At 36.4% G+C, this 19,927-nt stretch overlaps 2 protein-coding genes across 4 annotated transcripts in view; one reads left to right on the top strand and one right to left on the bottom strand.

Annotated features, from left to right (window-relative positions):
* The window catches only part of Thnsl1 (threonine synthase like 1), a 26,090-nt gene extending 13,528 nt beyond the window's left edge, over window positions 1-12,562 (bottom strand). Inside the window, 1 exon segment of the mRNA XM_063238024.1 lies at window positions 12,423-12,562. The gene's annotated coding sequence lies outside the window, so the exon portion shown is untranslated.
* The window catches only part of Enkur (enkurin, TRPC channel interacting protein), a 20,416-nt gene extending 489 nt beyond the window's left edge, over window positions 1-19,927 (top strand). The window contains exons 2-6 of one of the 3 annotated variants that reach the window (XM_063238025.1): window positions 6,573-6,697; window positions 8,312-8,457; window positions 12,426-12,649; window positions 15,474-15,620; window positions 19,640-19,927. In XM_063238025.1, the coding sequence (XP_063094095.1) occupies window positions 8,349-8,457; window positions 12,426-12,649; window positions 15,474-15,620; window positions 19,640-19,816 (657 nt within the window). In that variant the 5' untranslated portion in view covers window positions 6,573-6,697; window positions 8,312-8,348 and the 3' untranslated portion in view covers window positions 19,817-19,927. The remainder of the gene's footprint in view (window positions 1-6,572; window positions 6,698-8,311; window positions 8,458-12,425; window positions 12,650-15,473; window positions 15,621-19,639) is intronic. The other 2 variants (XM_005000588.4, XM_023562117.2) reach the window with 2 other exon arrangements.

Here is a 19,927-nt window from a genome sequence, read left to right as displayed (position 1 = left end):
TCATTAGGTTACACTTAGCTTTCTATTAATACGTTGTGGAATTATTTTGTAATTTATTTAATAGTTTGTACGTGATACAGTTTACAATCTGAATGAAATATCATGCTGTTAAAAAGAGAAAATCGGAATTATATTTTTTCTGTGTTAGGAGACTTGATGTTTGGTTTCCGGAGTTCAGTGTTGTATTTCTAACTGCTCCCTCTCCAAAGATACAGTACTTATTTTTTCTGAGTTTCTGTTTATTGATTGGAGAAATGAATGTGCTCACTGCAGCAACACGTACTAAAATAGGAAATAGAGGACTAGATACAATAGTTCTAGAACTTTTTCAGATCTAGTGGCTGAATAGAAGAGAAAATGGTTGAATATCCAGGTAAAGATACAAAAATATGTAATTGAGTTAAATGTTTTGCATAGTTATTAAGACTCTGTTACCAAATCTCATATCCAAAAAGTAAGATAACCAGAAAGTAAGCGCTCCAGTTACACTCCTATGTGTGTACTTCGTTAAATTCATGGAGAGAAAAGAAGGTAATTAGTGAAGAAAATATCTTTCTTTCTAGGACTTAAAGTGCTTCTTGTCATTTACTTTTATCTTTTTCATTATGCTCATCAGAAGCCACTTTAAAAGAGCACTGGACTAAAACTCAGGCTCTACAACCAATTGTTTTGGAAGTTTTCAGTACATTTTCATTTGTTTTCATATCTGTAGTACGGAGTGAATCAAGTAATCTCTAAGGTGTCTTTCAAATCGAATAGTCAATTATTTTTACTAATAGTTACTTTGGGGTGCATAATAACAGGCCTAAGATAAGATTCCATTTCCAGCCTAAGTGAATAGCTGGTTTTAACCAGAGCAATAATTGCATTGTATTTATATTATTTTCTGAAAATCTAATACAGATTAGAAAAAGGAATGTAAAACTATGATACAGTTCAAATTATTCATTACCGAAGTAACTTTTGGTTCACAGTCCTATATAAATAAAAGTTCCTCCTTTTTGTAATACCCTGATACAGTGTTGGCAGGTGTGTTGTGCTTTTCTTTTAAGACAAAACATATATGAGTTGTTGTTTCTAAACTAAAACTCCAGTATGCAGGTTAAATTGCAGTGTTAGGGCTGGGGATATAGCTCAGCGGCATAAGCGCCTGCCTTGCAAGCAGGCAGTCGTGAGTTCGATCCCCGGTACCAATAAAAAGGAAAAAGACAAATAAATAAATAAATAAATAAATAAACAATAAATTGCAGTGTTAGTACTTTGTGATTAAAAAAAAAAATGGGTTTTGCGTTGCAGTTTGGGCACTCATCTCTAAAATGTTTGCCATCACTGCATAGATTGTATATTCTATACACTACTGAATTTGAATGTTAAGATTAAGTGTTATTAGGTAGATGTACTGTTCATTGGTAAATTAAAAGCTTTGCTGCATCTAGACAACTTTTAAAGATTGTAACAATCAATATTTTGTAGACATTAACCACTCCTAATCAAAGAACATACTGAGTAATTTCGATCCTCTGAAAACTGTTGAGGGTTGCTTCACATTAATGTATGGTCTACAATTTTTATCTGTTTTTATTTTATTTTATTATTTATTTATTTATTTATTTATTTATTTTTTGAGACAAAGTCTCTTTATTTAGTTCAGGCTGGCCTTGAACTCACTATGTATCTCAGGCTGGCGTCAAACTCACAGCCATCCTCCTGCTTCAGCCTCCTAGCTGTTGGGCTTATGAGTATGCACCACTATGCCTGGTTGATTTTCAGGATTTTCACCAAATCCATCACCCTTTTATTGATGGCTATAGTTATTTACTATTTCCAATCATTCATTTTTCCTTTCTGTTTAAGGCAATATGCCAGATGTGATTTAAACAGTTCATGAGCTTAGTAACTTTTTCCTTAATACTTGGCACAATACCTTTACCTGAAATGTTTGAGTTTCTTTTATTGATAGCCATATCCCATTGTTGGCCCACATTGAAATCCCTGCCTGTGTTACGTCTATGATTAGTCTCTCCTGTCTTTAGTTACGTAGCTGATTCTTTCAGCCCATCATTAATTTATGGAGATAGTTTTCAATTATAAATTGGTTATACTCTCTCAACTGTTCTTCACAGCTGTGTGTCATTTGCAAATCAAATGAGTATGTCCTTTATATCTGCATCTGTCACTGAAGGGCATGTACTTTGCACTGCCAGGAGGCAACTAGATACCTATCTGAAGGCAGAAATTACTTTTTTTGAGTCTTCTGTTACCCAAACTAGACCCGTTAATTAGTTCATATTTCTCTAATTTATCAGCAAGGATTTAATGAGGAGCTTTTCTGGCATCAAGATGAAAATTGCTATGCCTAAAATGTCTCCAAATGAATTTTAACAAACTTATTTTTTAATTGATGTTTATTTGTGGCGACTGAAACCCCAACCCCATATCCAAGTGGTCTTCTGCTTTTCACCTGCTTATATAGTACATAAAACACACACACACACACACACACACACACACACACACACACACACAGAGTTTACATAAAGAAGAATCAAAATCATCAGGAAACAGTTGCCCAGCAAAAGATGTGGTATATATACTACAGATACCTGAAGAATGTGGAAGAAGCAACGATTTGGGAAGAGATAATTCCCAAAGAGAAGAGATAATTCAAAATGGCAATTTTGCCCCTTCAGATACATGGATAAAGGGAAGGACATTCACAAATAAGATTTTTGTCAGTAAGGAAAGTTGTAGTCACTATGTGCTTAGTGATTCTTCATTTTGAGTTATTCCCTCTGTACGCCCTTTTGATGTTCTCTCATGTTACTTTCCCCAACAGTTTGTAGTAGGTTTTGAGTGCACTAAGATCACAATTACACTCAATGACATACAACTTCATTACAAAGTAAGTGCAGAACATAACTTTGAGAACACAACAGGCTGATGATAACGTTGGCAACTATTTTTTGAAAAATTACTAGATATAATAATGAAGCTGAATTAGGGACTTCAGTGATTGTAGATGTGTTTATAGAATGTTTATCAAAAAATTTCTTTAGGGAATAACTAGGGCCCAGTCATGGTAGCACCACCCATAATCCCAACCACTCTGCCAGCTGAGGCAGAACTGCATTTAAGCCCCTTTCTTAAAATAAAAAACTAAAGAAATAAAATTCTTTTTAAAGGGCTGTGGATTATGTGGCTCAGTACCCCCCTGGGATCAGTCCCAGTATGGAAAGAAAAACAGGTGGGGAGACAGAGGAGGAAGAGGAGAAAGCAGGCGGGGAGAGGAACAGAAAGGAAAAAAGGAATTTGGAAGACTTTAGTATTAACCTACAATTAAATGTACACACACACACACACACACACACACACACACACACACATTGTTACTCTGATAGTCACTAGGGGAAATTGTTTCAGTCATACTCTATGAAACTGTCACAACTTTTGAGCAATATTGTTTTTTACGTTTTTATGCCATAGTTGTGATTTGTTTACTGAAGATGACAATTTTAGTTTGTAAACAAGTTGTTTCTAGTCCACATCTAATAATAAACAGAAAATACAACCAGTTTTCTAGTAAATCACCTCCTAGATATTTATAAGACTATACTATTCAAAAAATAGAATAAAATGCAGCTATTTAAAGTAGTAAACTTTGCATGCCAACATTAAAATATGTTGTACTCTATTAAGTTTGCAAAATGAAGTTTCAATCTTACAGAAACACAGAAAACTAAATTTATTATGAAAACTTTGGAAGACAGAATTTAGATTTTATTCCTTTATAAATTTTATTTTATAATTAGTTCAGATGAATAAAAATTATAGTAAAATTTCTTATTTTGTGTGATAGAAAGGTGGGCTTTCATATGTAGAAAAAAGTATCTTATCACAAAATTGCAATTTAAAAAATGATGAGAATGTGCCAGGCATGCTGGTCAAGTCTGTAACGTTAGCACTTGGGAGGCTGAGGCAGGAGGATCATTATGAGTTCACGACCAGCCTGAACTACATAGTGAGACCCTGTCTCACAAAAACAAAACAAGTCACAATAACAACAACAACAAAATGGTGAGGATATATGCATTCTGTTCTACCTCAGAAGAAATCATATTATTGATCATGAAAGCATTCCGCCAACCCAGCTTCTCTGAGAATTTTGTGACATGCTTGGCTTAAATACAATTTCCTGAAGGTGTCTGAGACCATTGATGTCCAGCTGCTGAGTTTAAGATTGAAGAATACCCCTAAAGCCAAAAATCACGAAAGTTTAATATTTTTTCCAAGAAATTTATCCACATAACAAAAAGATCATACAAAGTATTAAAAGTAATATAGCTGAACTCCTGCTGCCAATCAAGCATGAGATTTACTTTTTCATCTAAAACAACTAGAGCATTTAAAAAAAACACAAAACAGTGATTTTTAGACAATAGCCCCGAGCACGTATCCTAAAAGAGAAAAGAATGAAGCAAGTCCTACAATTGCCCTAACATAATTGCGGCGAACAATTTCCAGGCCAAAGTCCAATTTCCTAGGCCAAACTAAGCCTAGGAACCGCCGGAGTTCAGAGTTTGGGAAGGCCAAAGAAACTAGACTTTACAGCACAGTGTACTAGAGAGGAGACAATTGCACAGAGCAGTGGAAATCCTCACAGAGACCTCCCTAAAATCTTTGGTCAGTAGCACAGGGGGATAATGAAACTACCAAGGCCAAGGAAATAACCAGCAGGAAGCAGTAATGCCAGGTGAAAGTCACGGGCTTCCTCGCCGGAGTGGAGACGGCTCCTACTACACAAGACAAGCAGAGATCGCAGAAGGGAGTCTAAATTAGAGCTAAACTAACAGCCCTTCTGGACTTGTTCTAAAACTAAAAACCAAGCTTTCGAATGATCACAGTTCTCAGTTATCACCACAGCATTTCAGAATAAAACAAATGAGAAATTTAAAAGAAAGAAGAAAAAGTGAAAAATTCTGCAATCAGCAATGTAAAACTGAGTGTTTTGTGTCCACTCTAAAACTACTTACAAGGCCTAACTGAGAAGAAAATCAGTCAATATAAACAGACATAGAAATGACATACGCGAGAGAATCAGTAGACAAGGTGTATTAAACAGCTGTTTTAATCCTAGTTCAGAAAGGCAGAGGAAAGCATGCTTGAGATAGGGAACGGGCGGGAAGGGCCAGAATTTAACCTGTAGACATAAAGAGTGCAGTAACATGACCCAGATGAAAATAGTGTACTAGACGGAATAACAACAGCTAAGGCACCAAAGAAGAAAATCTAATTGAATTGAAGGTACAAAACTAGGAAAACACAAAACGAAACTCACACAAATGAAAATGGAATATTGGCAAGCAATGGTCAAGCTCATGCTATATAATTGGAATCTCAGAAAAGGATAGAAGAGAATAGATGGAGGAACAGAAAAAATACTTGAACAAAAGTAAAAAGTGTGTCAAATTTGATAAAATCCCCTTGCCCACAGATCTAAAAATCACAGTGAATTCCAAGAAGAGGAAAAAAAAAATAAAGACAACTATGCCAAGACATTAAAATTAAATTTATTAAAACTCTTAATAAAGAAAAAATCAAAAATAGTGAGAATGAAAACGGAAAGCTTACACACACAGGACAACAGGGTCAGCAAACACAGTGGAAGCCAGAGGTTTTTAAAAATCGCTATGCAGAAGGAATGGTGCCACTTGGAAACTTGGATTTACAAAACTGAATGAAGAACACTTGCAAAATATGTTGGTACATATGAAATATTTCAAAACCCTTTTATGCAATTCACTGTTATAAAAATTACAATGAATTAATTTTTAAAGAATTTTTGAGAATTTTTGGGAATTTTTGAGACATAGCAAAGGACAAAGGTGAGGGTGGAAGCAAGAATACTTTTGTCAGATTCCTCCCCCTCTTTGTAGTGCTAGGGATGGAACCCAGGCCTTGATCATGCTGAGTGCTCCACTGCTGAGTTACACCCCATCTCCCGCTAGATCCTACAAGTGTATGTGAAGTGGTGTACCATTACGTGGAGGTGGGCTGTGAAAAGTTAAAACGTGCAAAGTAAAATTTAAAATCAGGATAAAATGAGAAACATTAAGCAATAGGATATGTAGAAAACAGCAACATGAAAAATTTAAATCACATTACTTATGAGTGGTCCAACATACCAAATAAAAGTGATTGTTTGATAAAATTTCCATTCCTGTATGTCTGTAAGGCATCCTCTTTAAGAACAAAGACACTGACAAGAAAAAAACCTGAAAATGAAAAAGATACATAGAGCAGCTCCTGAGATCCATGCCATGTTGGAACTCAGGACACTGGGAAACCAAGCAAGCAGGTCCCCTCCCTGGGAAGTGGCTGAGGTGTGGCCGGCTGCGGCCCATCCAGGGGGAGAACCAGCAGTGTCTTCTGGGATCCGCGCCATGTTGGAACTTATGAAGCTGGGAAACCAAGCAACCAGCCTGCCTCCCTGCTAAGCAATAGTGAACCTATTGGTGCACGGCCTAATCAAACCTCCCACTTCTCCTAACCCTCTTCTCTTGTCCCCCCGTTAGCAAATGGGAACCAGAGATCTGAGCACCTCCTGGGAGGCTGACCATAGCAAATAAGAGGGACTTGAGTCTACCATCTCTTTGAAGGCAAATATTTTTATTGCTGTTTTGCTCCATTCTGATTAACGGTACTGCTCTATTCAATATTCTGTTTTGATAAGTTCTATAATGTTCTGTATTTCATTTTATTTTGATATACATGATTGAAAGAACAACTATTGTAAAGATAATGAAATATACTGTGATACCTATGACTGTTATCCCGGTAACCTGCTGTGAAGTTCTGTACCAATTTCACTGTACAATCTTAGTTGGCTTTATTCTGTCTTGATCTGTTGTATTTTACTACTTTCAAAATAAAATTTAAAAAAAAAATTTAAAAAGATAAACTATCCTAAATCAAAGGATGTTAGAGTGACTATACTAATATCAGATAGACTAAATTTTAGAGTACAAAAATTTTTAAAGGAATAAAATGTGTTATTTTATAATATGATCAGTTTTCAAAAATAAAGCCATTATTAACAGTGGTTCACAATATCTAAAGCAAAAGCTTACTGAATTAAAAGAAGTAGCCAAATCCTCATGATTATAGTCAGAGATGTCAACATCTCTTTCAAAAATGAATAGAAAAAGTAAGACCAATTAAGATATAGAACACTTGAAAACACTTTCAGGGCTGGGAATTTAGCTCAGCAGCACAGCACATGCCTAGCAAGTATGAGGTCCTGAGTTTGATTTCTGGTACAAACAAACAACAACAACAACAAAAAAAAAACATTTAAAGAAAACACTATCTAGCAGTTTGATCTAATAGTCATTCGTAAAACTCAACATCCAAGAGTAGCAAAATACATTGGCCACACTAGACCAAACGGTGTCATAAAGTAAATGCCAGGAAATTTAAGAGGCTTGAAATCATACAAAATATATTCTTTTACTACAATGGAAATAAATTAGAAGTCAATTAAACATCTGCAACCTCCGTATGAAAACAAACAACTAAACAAATTTCTACATCAGATGTAGGAATGTAGCTTAAGAGGTATTTTGGAGTGAATGAAAATGAAACTGCATACAAACCTTTATGAAATACAGTCAAGCTAGGGCTTAGAATGCTGTAACTTTAAACATATCACAAAAACATAAAGATTTAAAATCAAATGCTATAACTAAACTTGTACCTTAAGAAACTTTTGAAAAAGGAATGCAAATTTGAGAATAAACTGAATATAAGACATTTATGAAAGTTTTATATCCTAAAAAGAAAAAAAGAAAAAGGAATGCAAACTAAACTGAAAGTAAGGAGAAGAAGTAGCAAAGATCCACGCAGGAATCGTTGGATGGGATTTGTGTGACAAAATAAATAAATAAATAAATAAATAAATAAATAGTCAATGAAATTCTGATTCTTTGAGATCAACAGTGTTAAATCCTGTCTAGCAAGACTAGTCAGAAGAGAAGGTGGCATGGAAAGAAGGCACAAAATGACTGCTGGCAGGAAGGGTTATCACTGCTAATGCTGCTGCTTAGGAAATACTATGAATGCCTTTACCCTGGTGCATTTTTTTAAAAACCAGAGCATCCATCTAGATTTTGTAAGCCTGATAGATAGGGCTCATACCATAATTTTTCACATGACATTAAAATGTGTATATGTACAGATAAAAATGTATACCTGCTTTTAAAGTTTATTTTTTACTATAAATATGAGTACTACAACTGTTAAAATTTAATTTCAGATACGCATCAATTTTTAGAGCAGCTGTAAAAAATGACATGAAAAAATCTAAAACGTCAATGAAAACCATGGGACCAGCCAAAGTTGAAGTTCCTTCTCCAAAAGATTTCCTAAAGAAACATTCAAAGGAAAAAGCCCTACCACCCAGTAGGTCTTATTGTGCTTTCTGTTTAATATTAATGATATCAGAAAATATAACTAGAATTATTGATTGTCAATGAATATTGGAACACGCATAGGTGACGACACCATTACCTCATATTAAACAGGATGTGGATGACTCCGAGAAAGTAGAAACAGTTATCATGGTTACTTTTCTAATTGCTGGGACAAGATACCCAGGGCCCAAAGTTAAGGGAGGAAAAGCTTGTTTGAGTCACAGTTTTCTATTTGTTTGCTTTGTTTTGTTTTGTTTTTGTCTTCTTGAGGCAAAATTTCTCTCTATAGTTCAGGCTGGCCTTGAAGTCACTTTGAAGCCCACGATGGCCTCAAACTCACAGTGATCCTTCTGCCTCAGCCTCCTAAGTGCTGGGATTACAGGCATGTGACACCACGCCCAGCTGGGTAACAGTTTCCGAAGGTTTGGGTCCATAGTTAGCTGGCTCCGTCACGGTGTGACACAGCAGAGGGCATCACTGAGGAGAGACAGTTCATGGTGGGAGGAGGTTACCAAAGCAAGCAAGAATCTTAGCAGTTTCTTTCTTCCCCTTTTACATGCGAGGCTACTGGGACTAGGGCATTGCCAAAACCATCAGTGCACTAATTCAGCAATCACTCGCCTTTGAGCCCAGCATCACGCACTCCAGATTCAGCCCCCTCTGAAAATAAATCCCACTATGATGATCACACAGGCTTTGGGGGGACATCTAGATACAAGCCACACCAAGAGTATATAGTAGAAAACGAGAATAGAGAGTGATAAATTGCCCCCAAAATAGTCTTTTGATGGGGCGCCAGACTCTGTGTCTTGTACTAACCATTAAGTCTCGCTTCCAGCATGCCTCAGCATCTGAGTGTCTGGCTGTGTGACTCCAATTATAGACACCAATGGTGTGATGAGCTTGAAACCCAGGACCTGGCATCCTCCTTAATGGGCAAGATTTCCCACCATCAAAATTTTGGTCTTTTTGCCAAAAGACAGAAATTACAATTGATTCTACCAGTTTTAAAGCAATACCGGCTTGCTTTTGAGTATAAGCCTTTGCTCTTCTGAAACTCTATGACTGTGAAGCCCACCCATGAAATGTAGAAGAGACTTCATGAGAGAGTGGTAGCCAGAACCTCACCTGTGCAGTTGCACGGGGCCCTACTGGAAGGACTCCAGGCTTGGTTTAATTCCCTGCTCTTACATCTTGAAATTCTTACAGCTTTTGATGAAGGAGCACTGTGTTTTTATTTTGTGGTTGGCCTCAAGCATTACAAAATGAATTCTAGTCATAGAGTATCATAGAGTATGTTTGTATCAAGAAAGAAAGCTATCAGTCATGTAGTGAGGATAGAGAAATGGATCTGAGACAATGTGCATGAAAGCATCTTCTCCCTTCCTAAGAAGGTCTTTTGTAATGTTTTCGGGCAATAAAGAAAACACAGTCTGGCTTTTTAAATGTTGGCCTCTTATGTCTGCTAGCATCAAATAAATAATGCAACATCTCAAGTCCAGCTAAGAGTGTACATTTTTACATAAATAAGACTACATCTTCCCAGATGCCCTGTATCCCACAATCCTCTCACAAGCCACATCTCACAACAAAAGGTAAAGGCATTATCAAGAAAGATGGAAGAAGAAAGTCTGAAAATACAGCATCCCTGCTTGATTCATGACTTCACAAGTTGCTTTATATTCATATGTGTGTGTATATATATATTCTAGTGGTGTCTTGACATTTTGTAACCAACCTCTCACCATTTGACAAAATTGGAAAACCTTAAAATAGAATTCATTATTTTCAATCTATTAAGACAAATGATACTCATTGGGTCTTCCTGTATCTTCTCTAGGGGTAAGCAAATTACGTAATGTAACTATTAAGCTATATAAACCTTCCAAAAAGGAGAACCAAAGCTTCTTATTGGCAATAATCAGTCTTGGATCTGAGATCTGCCTCTCTTGTAAACGCTGTAAGGTGAAGGCAAACTCAAACTTTAAATTAGCCTAATTAAACTTGAAAAATTCAAGATTGGGACTGTGGGAGTGGATCAGTGGTACAGCACATGTGTGAGGTTCTGAGTTAAATCTCCAGCATCAAAAAAAGGAAAGAAGAGGTAAAAGAGAAAAAAAAAAAAAAAGATACAAAAGCTTTCTAACCTAGTCCCGTGAGACACAGTATTTCTGGAGTCCAGCACTAAGTTTCTTCTAAGGTATCTCTCCTTTCTTGTAGATGGATGGTTGTCTTTTCCCATGTCTTCGTATAGTATTTCCTCTGGGTGTATCTCTGTAAACTTCCTTTTATAGGGATACCAGTCAGATTAGGGGCTGCTCTAATGACCTCATTTTAACTTACTTTTCAGAAGTCCCTGTATCCAGACAATCATGTCCTAAGGTACTGGAGATTCTGAGGTTCAGCATATGAATTCTAGGAGACACAATTTAGCCTCTACAAGAATGCATACAGTCCATAGATTTTTAACAATAAATAATGTTTTTCTGATAGAAAAGTTATATAAGTTCACAGCACATCAATGAAAAAATTAATAAAATCAAAGTCCCTAGTGATTGTATAGGGTTAAGACTGGAGGAAAGTCTTATCAAGGTAATTGTTGCTCTTAGTTCTTGAAAATACATTATAATTATTTTATATTTTGGCATTTGACAAATCATATTGATGTGGCTATATTAAAATAAGATTGGTTAGAATGATGAGCTGAAAAACTGTAAAATGAGCAATATCACATGGTACTAATGGACCAAGTGTGGTATAGAGATACAAAGAAGATAAAGCCTGCATAGCAATTGATTTAAAAGATAGAATACAATCTGGGAAGTGTGAATACGAAATTTCAGGGGCTGAGGATTTAGCTCAGCGGCATAAAGCCTGCCTTGCAAGCAGGCAGTCGTGATTCGATCCCTGGTACCGATAAAAACGAAAAAGACAAAAAAAAAAAAAAAAAAAAGAAATTTCAACAGTACTGATAATGTTTTATTTGTAAATTGAATGTTGTATACATAGTTATTACATGATTATCAATATCTTATAATAGTAGTACTTTAAGTGAAAAAAATCCATAGATTCTTAGACTTTCAATTCATTGTGTGATTTATTTTCTTCCAATGAAGTAGTTTTTGGTAATGTTACTAATAGTAAAGCATTTTAATGTTGTTTTAAACTTATTTTAAATGAGAAAGCTAAATATTTGTTGTTGAAATTTTTATTTAAAAGGGAAGTATTTTCATAGTAGTTAGTTAAAATATAAAAGCTAACATTTAAATTGGGATACTTATTCTTCTCCCTTTGATTTTTATACTGTTTTTCAAGGTATTAATTAATTATGTTATACTTAACTTTTGGCATATTGGTTAGTGATATTTTTCCTTTTTTAAGCCACTTTATTCAGATATGATGGACATATAAAAGCCGTACATATTTAATGTACAGTCAGTCTTCCACTTGCAAACATTCGAGTTGCAAACTTCTACAGATACGAACTGGCCTTGCATCACAAACATTCACAGATGTGAGCACTTTGCAGAAGCAGCTCTTGCGTCTGCCGCACGGACCACAGCTGTGCTGCTGTGCGCTCACTGTACAGCGCCTAGCGCACACTGGTGCAGTGCTGGGTGCAGGAGCAGCGGGAGAAGTGGAGATGTGGAGGGGTGCTAGGAAGCAGGAAGCAGTGCACACTGTGCATTGGCGTCAGATGTGTGAGACTCACTTTGTTAGACATAGGAAAGAATTAGACTTAGGAACGTCCCCTGGAACAAAATCCATTTATAAATCAGGGACTTACTGTATACAACTCAACAGTTTGGGAATAAGTATAAACTTGGTGCCATAAGTATATGAATATATTATTTATGGAACCCCAGTACTCATAGTAAAATGCCTGAGCATTATAAAGCATACTAAATAGCAATGTTTATACTCTTAATATGAACAAGGAAATGTTATACTTACCAGAAAAAAAGTTCGACTGGAATGAGCCCAGAAAGCCTCCTGTGCCGCTGAGGACTGATCACCCAGTCATGGGAATACAGAGTGGAAAAAATTTTATAAATACAAACGCAGCCGAAGTCATCATGGGAGTGGCTAAAAAGCCTAAGCCAATTTATGTTGACAAAAGAACTGGAGACAAGCATGATCTGGAAACATCAGGACTTCTTCCGAAGTACATCCATAAAAAGGTAATCTTGTAACGTATTAAAGAGAGACCTAAAATTCAAAGAATTTACATGTGACATTCATAACAATTGCTTTTGTTACCATGAATTGTGCTCTCTCTGGACAAATTATCTAGATTGCCGTCTCCCATTGTTCTGTAGTCCATATGTGGTTCAACTCTAATGTGATAAATTCATAGAGTACTTATAATGAATAATGCCATATAGTTCAGAAAATGAATATGATCCTTGTTTTAGTCAGTGTCAGTTATAGATGTATTTAATAGTTGTGACACATATTCTTTGAAAGAAAATTTTTGGTGAAGTGAAACTGTCACAACGCAATCACTATTGTAAATCTAGAAAAAATGGCCTTTCGAAACATCATAAAACATACTCATTAAATTGCAATATGGCATACAGCCTTTAAAATACTGTACAATATTGTACAATAATATAGTTCTCTTGGGTCCTTTATTTTTATCCAAAAAGATGTTATCAAATAGTCATGTAATTTCAGTGGTGAACATTACAAGAAGTTTGAGTTTAATGGTGTAGGTATAGAAGATCTTTGATCACAAAGAAAAAGGTAAATTCTATTTTGTACATTTATGAAATATACAAATGCTTGAAATACATAGTAAAGCATGAGTGAAAATTATAAAAAATAATAATAAATAATAAGTTGTGACCCCCCAAAAAAGGGTGAAAAGAAGGAACAAAGGAAAAAGGAAAAGGAGAGAGACAGACAGGAGGGGAAGAAGGAAGCAGGCAGGGAGGCAGAGGGCGGAGAAGCAGGAAAAGCAGGAGGAGGAGGGAACTGCATCCGAGGGGTGAGGACCTGCCTTGAGGTGCTCCGGTGATCTACCAGGCGGATCTGAGGTCTGCGGAATCTCAATTCAGGAACTTGGAGGTAGATTCCAGAGAGCACTACTTATCCTCTGGGCAACTCTTATTTAACAGGCTAAAATCACCTCTGAGAGAATTTCAGCAGGCATCTAGGAGCTGAAATCTAGAAATTACTTAAAGCTTCTCAGAATACTCCCTCCTCTGTGGCCCTTGGAAGATGCTTACCATCCTGGTCTCATAGTTAGAGAAAAGGTGGAGTTTTAGTCTCCTGGCTTCTCAATAGATTTGCAATCTATTATTTCTCTACTATCACATAAAAACCTTCTCCTTTGATAGTTAAGCCATCAACTGCCACATACTGTGCCCCTCCTTCTTGTTGTTCTCTGCCTAAGCTACCCATCTGCCTTGAAGATAAAATTTGGAGAATCTGTCACACAAACAAAAACTGGGCTAATCTAACTCTAGTTGTTTACTAAACTAAGAAAATGCTATGCATGGGGACTGGGGATATAGGTCAGCGGCCAAGTGCTTGTCTGGCAAGTGTGAGGTCGTCAGGTCAATACCTGGTACCAAAAAAACAAAAAAACATGCCATGCATATATGGTCCTGTTGGTGTTGCTGACTAAGCACTCAGGGCTCATGAAAGATTTATTTAGCTTTTCACTTACTGTTATAAAAAATCTAATGAGACAGTAAATAGGAGAGTAAATAAATTCTGTTAAAGACAAAAATTTTTTTTAAAACTCAGTGAATCTCATGTTTTAGTTCCCCCTTAAACTATATACCATTTGTGCCTTGAGAAACAATTTGCAAAATCAAACTGAAGACTGGGTGACTACATGAGGTACATGGCAATAGTGTAACATGTTACTAGCTCTAAGATCTGTTTATCACAAAGTTGTAGTGAGACTTACGTGATATAAGTATATAAAGTATTTGATACAGTAGCTGACACCTGGTAAAAGTGCAACAAAGAATTAATACTATAATATATGATATTATTAATATTAATAGTATACATTAGCCTTCAGTGATTCAGCATCCAGGGCTACTGAATTACTGAAGGTTTTGCCCATTTGTGAGGCCTTTTAAATGTATTATGCCTTTCTGAGACTGAATATGCCAAATTTAATTTAATATCGTTTCGAAGCAGCAGAGTCATCACTCTGAACATGAGTTGTGTTGGGTTGCCGTGAAGTGTTGCCCTTAGTGTTTGCTGAGACAGACTGAGCTGTTTATCACTGCGCTAACTCATCAGAATGCTGTACTCTCAAGAGTTTGTGTAATGTTGTGTGACAGAAACTTTGTCTTTCCTCCTCACTGTGACACCTTGCCCTGAGTATGCCTTCGCACATGCTGTTTGGAAAAATGAACATGAGTATTCCTGTTTCTCCAGATGGTGACACCAGTATATGTACTCATCTGAAAGAATTTCAGCCGATAGCTCCACTATTTGTCCTTGGAAGCAGTCTGGGAGCCTGAAAATGTGTCTAGCACTTCCCAAAACAACCTCAGTGTCCCGAGGTGCTCAACCTTGGAATCATTTAAAGGTTTTTTTTTTAATGCCTCCGGAGCGTTTGTCTTCTTTTATTTAATAAAAGTATGAGAAAAAGACTCCAAAGATAGTGAAGCTATCAGGAAAAAGCCGATACACACAAAATATAGAAAGAAAAGCCAACTTTTAGGAGTAAAGTAAGGGCCAAGTCACCACTGCATCAGGCACTGGAAACATCTAGGAAGGAGAAAGAGAGAGAGAGAGAGAGAGAGAGAGAGAGAGAGAGAGAGAGAGAGAGAGAGAGAGAGAAATGAATACAATGACAACTCAGTTTTAAAGAGTAGAGTTAGTAACTTCTCAAAGGGGAGAGACAGCTCTGAATTTTGTCAGGTTGTAGTGTTCTAAGCAAAATTTAAAGTAAAATTTATTTTTGTTCGAGTCATTGACTGCTACATACCTATAGTATGACATTCAGGACATTTTTCCCCTACAAAATCGTTGCAGGATTATGGCGTCACACCTGAATACATATGTAAGCGGAATGAGGAAGTGAAGAAAGCTCAGGAAGAGTATGATCATTATATCCAGGAAAACCTCAAGAAGGCAGCTATGAAAATGTTATTGGATGAAGAAAGAGATGCTGTTCTGCAGGTAAGTGACCTGTGATCTGTGCTCGTGTGAAACTCTTTGGAACAGCTCCAAAAGTTCACCATCAACTTGATGACCACAGCTAACACTTGGTGAAATCGCAAACGTCTCTTCTGGTTATAGCAACAAAGCGTGCGCGGCAATGCAGACTCTGGGAGGAGTCGAAGGTTGCAGTATAAAGATTTCTTGCAAAACATTTTGCTTCCAACTTAGTGAGTTTGTGTTGTAAGGAAGCTCACCTTCTCCTACGACAAGTATATATAAATAAATCTAGAAAAACATTTTTATTTTCCATCTCATGCCCCTCAATTTATTTGAAAAATAATATTCATAAGTTAGGTCTTTTTCACTAGATGGAGCTCTAGAATAATTGAAACTGTCCCTAAACCCACAGTTCTCTTCTCTCTGATAAAGAACTATCTCATATAAAGAATTACCCAAATTTCTAAATAAGAAAGTATTAGGTTTTACATATGCTATATCTTCTTTATTTTGAGTAAACTAGACACAAAAGACGTTTATTTATACTGGATTTTTTTGTTGTTTGTTTTTGGTTCCAGGAATTGAGCTCAGGACCTTGCTCTTGCCAGGCAGGCACTGTACTGCTGAGCTATATACCTGGATGGATTTTTAATTTCAGATTTTAGTTTGAAATATTTAAAATATTGGGAGATGTGAGCAGGATTGATGCTTCATCATCATTTGTAAAGAGTATTTATTACATGCCTGCTTTTAGTCTGCTACAGTCATGCAGTTTCTTGTAAAAGGAAAAATAGATATTTTTTTCTTTGAAAGCTCTTTGCAAAGGTATTTGTAGTGACTTTGAAATAAACAGAGAAAACTACCTTAATTTCTGTTAAAAATTAATTTGTATACTATTAAAATTTTAACACATTGTTGATGTTATCTAATCACCAGTAAAGGTTTATTAAATGCCTGCTTTGTATACCATATTGTGCTATGGCCAGAGAGTACTTAAAATCAAAAAATAAAATTCTGCTATAGGAAAGGTTGCAAACTGATTGATGACAGGTAACATACCTACAAATGTGTGCATATACAGATTAGAAGTTTTTTAAGTTTCCAAGCACTAGTCAGCACTAAACGATACAGACTGGTAGCTGAACCCAAAAGCACAAAATGACAGGGTGTCTTAGATAAGTAGGAATGACTTAAAAGTAGAAATGGACTCTATTGACAGTGGTATCATCAGAGCCCAGCATAAACATGGAGGTTTGGTAGTAGAGCACGGAAACAAAGAGAGGAAGACAGACAAACAGAAGGCAAGGACACACGGAAGATGCCATTTGCATGTCACTTATGTGGACAGTGCTGGTCTTTAGTTCACAATCTCCCTCTGCTTTGGATTCTCCCATCTTCAGAAAGTACATGCATTTGTGAAAGCTGGACTTTAGACCTAAATGATGCTGAAAAACACAGGAAAATAAGAACTTCCCTTGAAGGAAAAGGCTTTTTCCTCCGTGAGCTTTTTGGTTGTGAAGGATAAGTCATCCTCAGGTTCCTCTTCTGCTTTTAGATGCAATAATAAGCAATCCTCCATTGGATGCCTTACTGCCTCGGAGTATAGCTGTCATAGCAACAACAACGACAACAAAGGCAGGGACAGAAAAAAATGTCCTCAGAGCCTAGAGAGAACTGGAGCCTGGAAGAGGGGCCACCTGACAGTGTCACAGTCACACTGGAGTGCACCTGGAGCTGAGTCCAGGCAGTGGGATAGGGGAAGAAGGAAGAAACACACCAACCTCTATGCCCTCGTACCATTTCCACCTTTGGCTAACCTCAAGCAGAAGCTAGTGGGCACGGGAGCCAGAGGATCGGCACCCCAGAAGGACCAGTGCCTGTCCTCCACCCCTGGTCACCGAGCAGGGCAAGAAGGCAAAGAATGTTTGATGGGAGGCAGCAGGTACAAAAAGAATGTGAAATGAGGATGCTTCTCATGAGATGACCGCTTTTCCTTGTTTGAATTTGTCCCCAAATTAGACATATTATTTCAGCATTAAGATAGAGAAAAATTAAATAATAAAAACAAGGGAAAGGATTGACAGGGTAGCTTAGTGGTAAAGTACTTGCCTACCATGTTTGGCCCTAGGCTCAACCTCAGTACTGTAAAACAGAAAAAGAAAAAGAAGGAAAGAAAGGAAGGAAGGAAGCAAGAAAGTGGGGAGGGAGGAAAAAGAAAGGATGTTAGGAAGAAGAGGAAAAAAATTGCTATAACTGCAATGGATAAAAGACTTTCTTTAGATAAAAAATGTTTAAAACAGCAAGGAGGTTACTTTGACAGAATATGAGATATTAGTTATATTTAGTTTCCGTCAGTAGCTGTTGACTTTATCCAGACATTACTGTGCACACTGGAAGATAAAAAGCAAACTATGCTTTAAAAGGAAACTCAAAGAAAAAGCATAGCCACTGTGACCATAATAATATGGAAATGCACCCTATAGCTATGAAAATCCTGTGATGTTTGAAAGTGTGTGAGTATATAGATTTCCTCTTTGCAGTGGGCACTCCTGTGGTGCACTGTGGAAACGGATTTTACATTTCATAATGAAAGACCATAGAGAATAGAGGTTTTTTTGAAGAACTGCTTTTGGACTACATCTCATGGAGCATTGAAACCTGTGTTGATCCATCTCCCTCTTTTTAAAACAGGCTGTGTGCCTTTCCTTCTATCATTTCCATTTCCTGGGTCTTTGATACAATATCACTCACCAAGGGGTCAAAATCTGCCGCCCTTTTCTCCAACTAGCTCCTCTATTCAGTGTGCCCGATCCTCTCATTGCTTTTATCTGAGCAAGAAATGAAATCATTGCAATATTATTGTCCTCGAAGAGTTTCCACAAAACTGAATTTGTGTGATGAGACTTATTATGAAAGCATTATCACCCAAGACACTTCTAATCCTCTTTTAAACCTAATGATATAGCATGTATCTTCAAAGACCAAGTTTCTCAGATATTATTTTAAACTAATTATTGATTTTATTTTTTGCTTTTGTGTAAATAATATGACTTGTGAATCAATATGAATAATAAGGGGTGTTAATCTTTAAAATGTTGTTGAATGAACTCAGTTGTAATTGAAGATCATTTTGTCAGTGGCACCTCCTAGCTCACTGTGATAAGGAATGGCTAACAAGGCAGAGATGAAAATAACCTTTATTACTCCTAAGAGATCCCTACTTTTGAATTTGTTGATTTTTGAGACTATAAAACATTAACTGTTAGGGGCTGGGGATTTAGCTCAGCGGCATAAGCGCCTGTCTTGCAAGCAGGCAGTCATGAGTTCGATCCCTGAAAAAGGAAAAAGACAAAAAAAAAAAAAAAATTAACTGTATTATTGAATTAGCACGTGTACTACATTTAATGACATTCCAATCATTTTCAGAATACATTAAGGGAAATATGAATCCCTGGACTATATGGAGGACAATTTGTACTTTCTAACATACTGAAAAGATGTATAAAAGGTCAGCTTTTGTACAATTGAATTCTGGCATTTTTATAATCCCATTTTTTCAAGTATAAGAAAATATAGTCATGTAAGTTTCTTATGTCAGTTCTCTATTGAAGATGAGGATAAAAAGGAAAATTATTTTTAAAAATTTTATTAGAAATAATGTCTTATCCAAAAGTATTTTTTTCTGGGGCTCTCAATTCTGTTGTTGGCTTTTACCAAAGCATTTTCTGTGCACTTAGTCCTATAGTACTCATAACTCTGCATATGTGTATTTGATGGTAAAAACAAGTACAGTGACCTCATGACACAGCAAATAAATACTCTCGATGGGGAGAGAGAAGAGACTCAAAGGCAGGATTTGGCCTCTATACAATATTTTTGTTACTGTGGCCAAGTGCTTGATAAATACGTATCATTTTTAAAGTAATCTTTTATCAGTGTTCTTTTCCTATTTACATTTTTTGTTGCCAGTGCAGCTTCTTTATGATTCACTTTATTTTTGCAGTTTACTTTAGCATTTCCAATTTCTTTATCATTTGCAGGGGCTAAAGAAGAACTGGGAAGAAGTACACAAAGAGTTCCAGTCCCTCTCAGTCTTCATCGACTCTCTACCAAAGAAGGTCCGTAAGCAGAAGCTAGAAGAAGCGATGAAACAGCTGGAACACGACATTGGTATCATCGAAAAGCACAAGATTATTTACATTGCCAACAGGAAATAGTGGGTTATTAAAGGGCAGTAATCTAATGTAGGAAAACCTGAAAATTATATTAAAACAAAAATTCTCAAACTTGACAATTTTATGAAGAGAATAAAAGTAATTTACACAAAA

The sequence above is a fragment of the Cavia porcellus genome, unplaced genomic scaffold, assembly GCF_034190915.1.
Source record: "Cavia porcellus strain 051 isolate PalLab524CR breed Dunkin Hartley unplaced genomic scaffold, mCavPor4.1 scaffold_27, whole genome shotgun sequence".
Classification (NCBI taxonomy): Eukaryota; Metazoa; Chordata; class Mammalia; order Rodentia; family Caviidae; genus Cavia; species Cavia porcellus.
The sequence above is the reverse complement of the archived record's forward strand: the minus strand, read 5'-3'. Positions and strand labels throughout refer to the sequence as shown.